General features: G+C 35.0%; 1 protein-coding gene across 1 annotated transcript; it reads right to left on the minus strand.

Moving 5' to 3' along the window:
* Positions 1–50: 50 nt before the first annotated feature.
* LOC117123725 lies at positions 51–980 on the minus strand (the record flags this gene model as incomplete). Its single annotated transcript, XM_033269734.1, has 3 exons — positions 935–980; positions 363–671; positions 51–173 (listed from the first exon to the last, which is right to left on the minus strand). Coding segments are annotated over exons 1-3 (462 nt in total), but the record flags the coding sequence as incomplete, so codon positions are not given.
* Positions 981–987: the final 7 nt, after the last annotated feature.

Consider the following 987-nt stretch of genomic DNA (forward strand, 5'->3'; position numbering starts at 1 on the left):
AACTATAAGTAGCCATTTTTTGAAAATCAAATATGAATTAATTATTTTACATGGTTACTTAAAAACAACCAGTCAATTATGTAAATTACCTCTGTACATATGTCAGGATCCGGTTTACATGCTGGCTTGTATGCACCGTGCGCCTCTTTCTCTCTATTTCGTGATATTTCAAGCTTAACAATTTTTGAAACAGTAAATACAGTGTCAAGTTAAAAAACACAGGTAATAATATACTATTTGCAAGACAGTTAATACTCAATGCATTCAATATCAATAACATCATAATTAAGGCTGTTTTATTGTAACAAACTGTGATTTAACGGAGAAATAAAGAGTCAGGATAAACACAAAATAAAATTTACCTTCAAAGACTGTTTGTTGTCAATGGATATCCGACCTAATTTCAGGTAATGCTTATGATCGAATCCTATTTCAGCCTGATTCCGAGACAACTTTGGGTCTTCACACTGAAGTTTATCCTGACTCAAACTCACAAATCTGACGACCAAGATATCGTAGACCGCGTCGGGAAGAAAGTCTTTAGGAGTCACATAGATGGATACTGTCTGCTTCTCATCTTCCTTAACTTCTAATCTATCATCATCTTTGGTCTTCATTCGAGATGGAACGACAAATACTCGAGGGTCATCTTCTGATGCTGCTTTCTTGATCTGTAAACAATGAAAAGAAAACAATCCTGGCACTTTTAGAATGTAAGGAGGGCTGAATTAGTTTCCTCGCGATTTCTACAACCTCATTCTCTTTATCCACTTTCCTAAAAATATATCAATCACAAAATTAAAACAACAGGATTTTCAAATGGGCTAAAAATTGAGAGCCTCAAATATACGGCCTACGACATTACATGCAGTAATCGTTTATTTTGTGGGGATCGAAAATAGAAAAAAGAGGTACCACTACCAATAGGCCACACCTTTTCAAAGAGAAGTCCAAACGCCTTCATAAGTTCAATGAAGTCTTTGAAAA

The sequence above is a fragment of the Anneissia japonica genome, unplaced genomic scaffold, assembly GCF_011630105.1.
Source record: "Anneissia japonica isolate Jap-2015-1 unplaced genomic scaffold, ASM1163010v1 scaffold31917_len1005_cov112, whole genome shotgun sequence".
Taxonomy (NCBI): Eukaryota; Metazoa; Echinodermata; class Crinoidea; order Comatulida; family Comatulidae; genus Anneissia; species Anneissia japonica.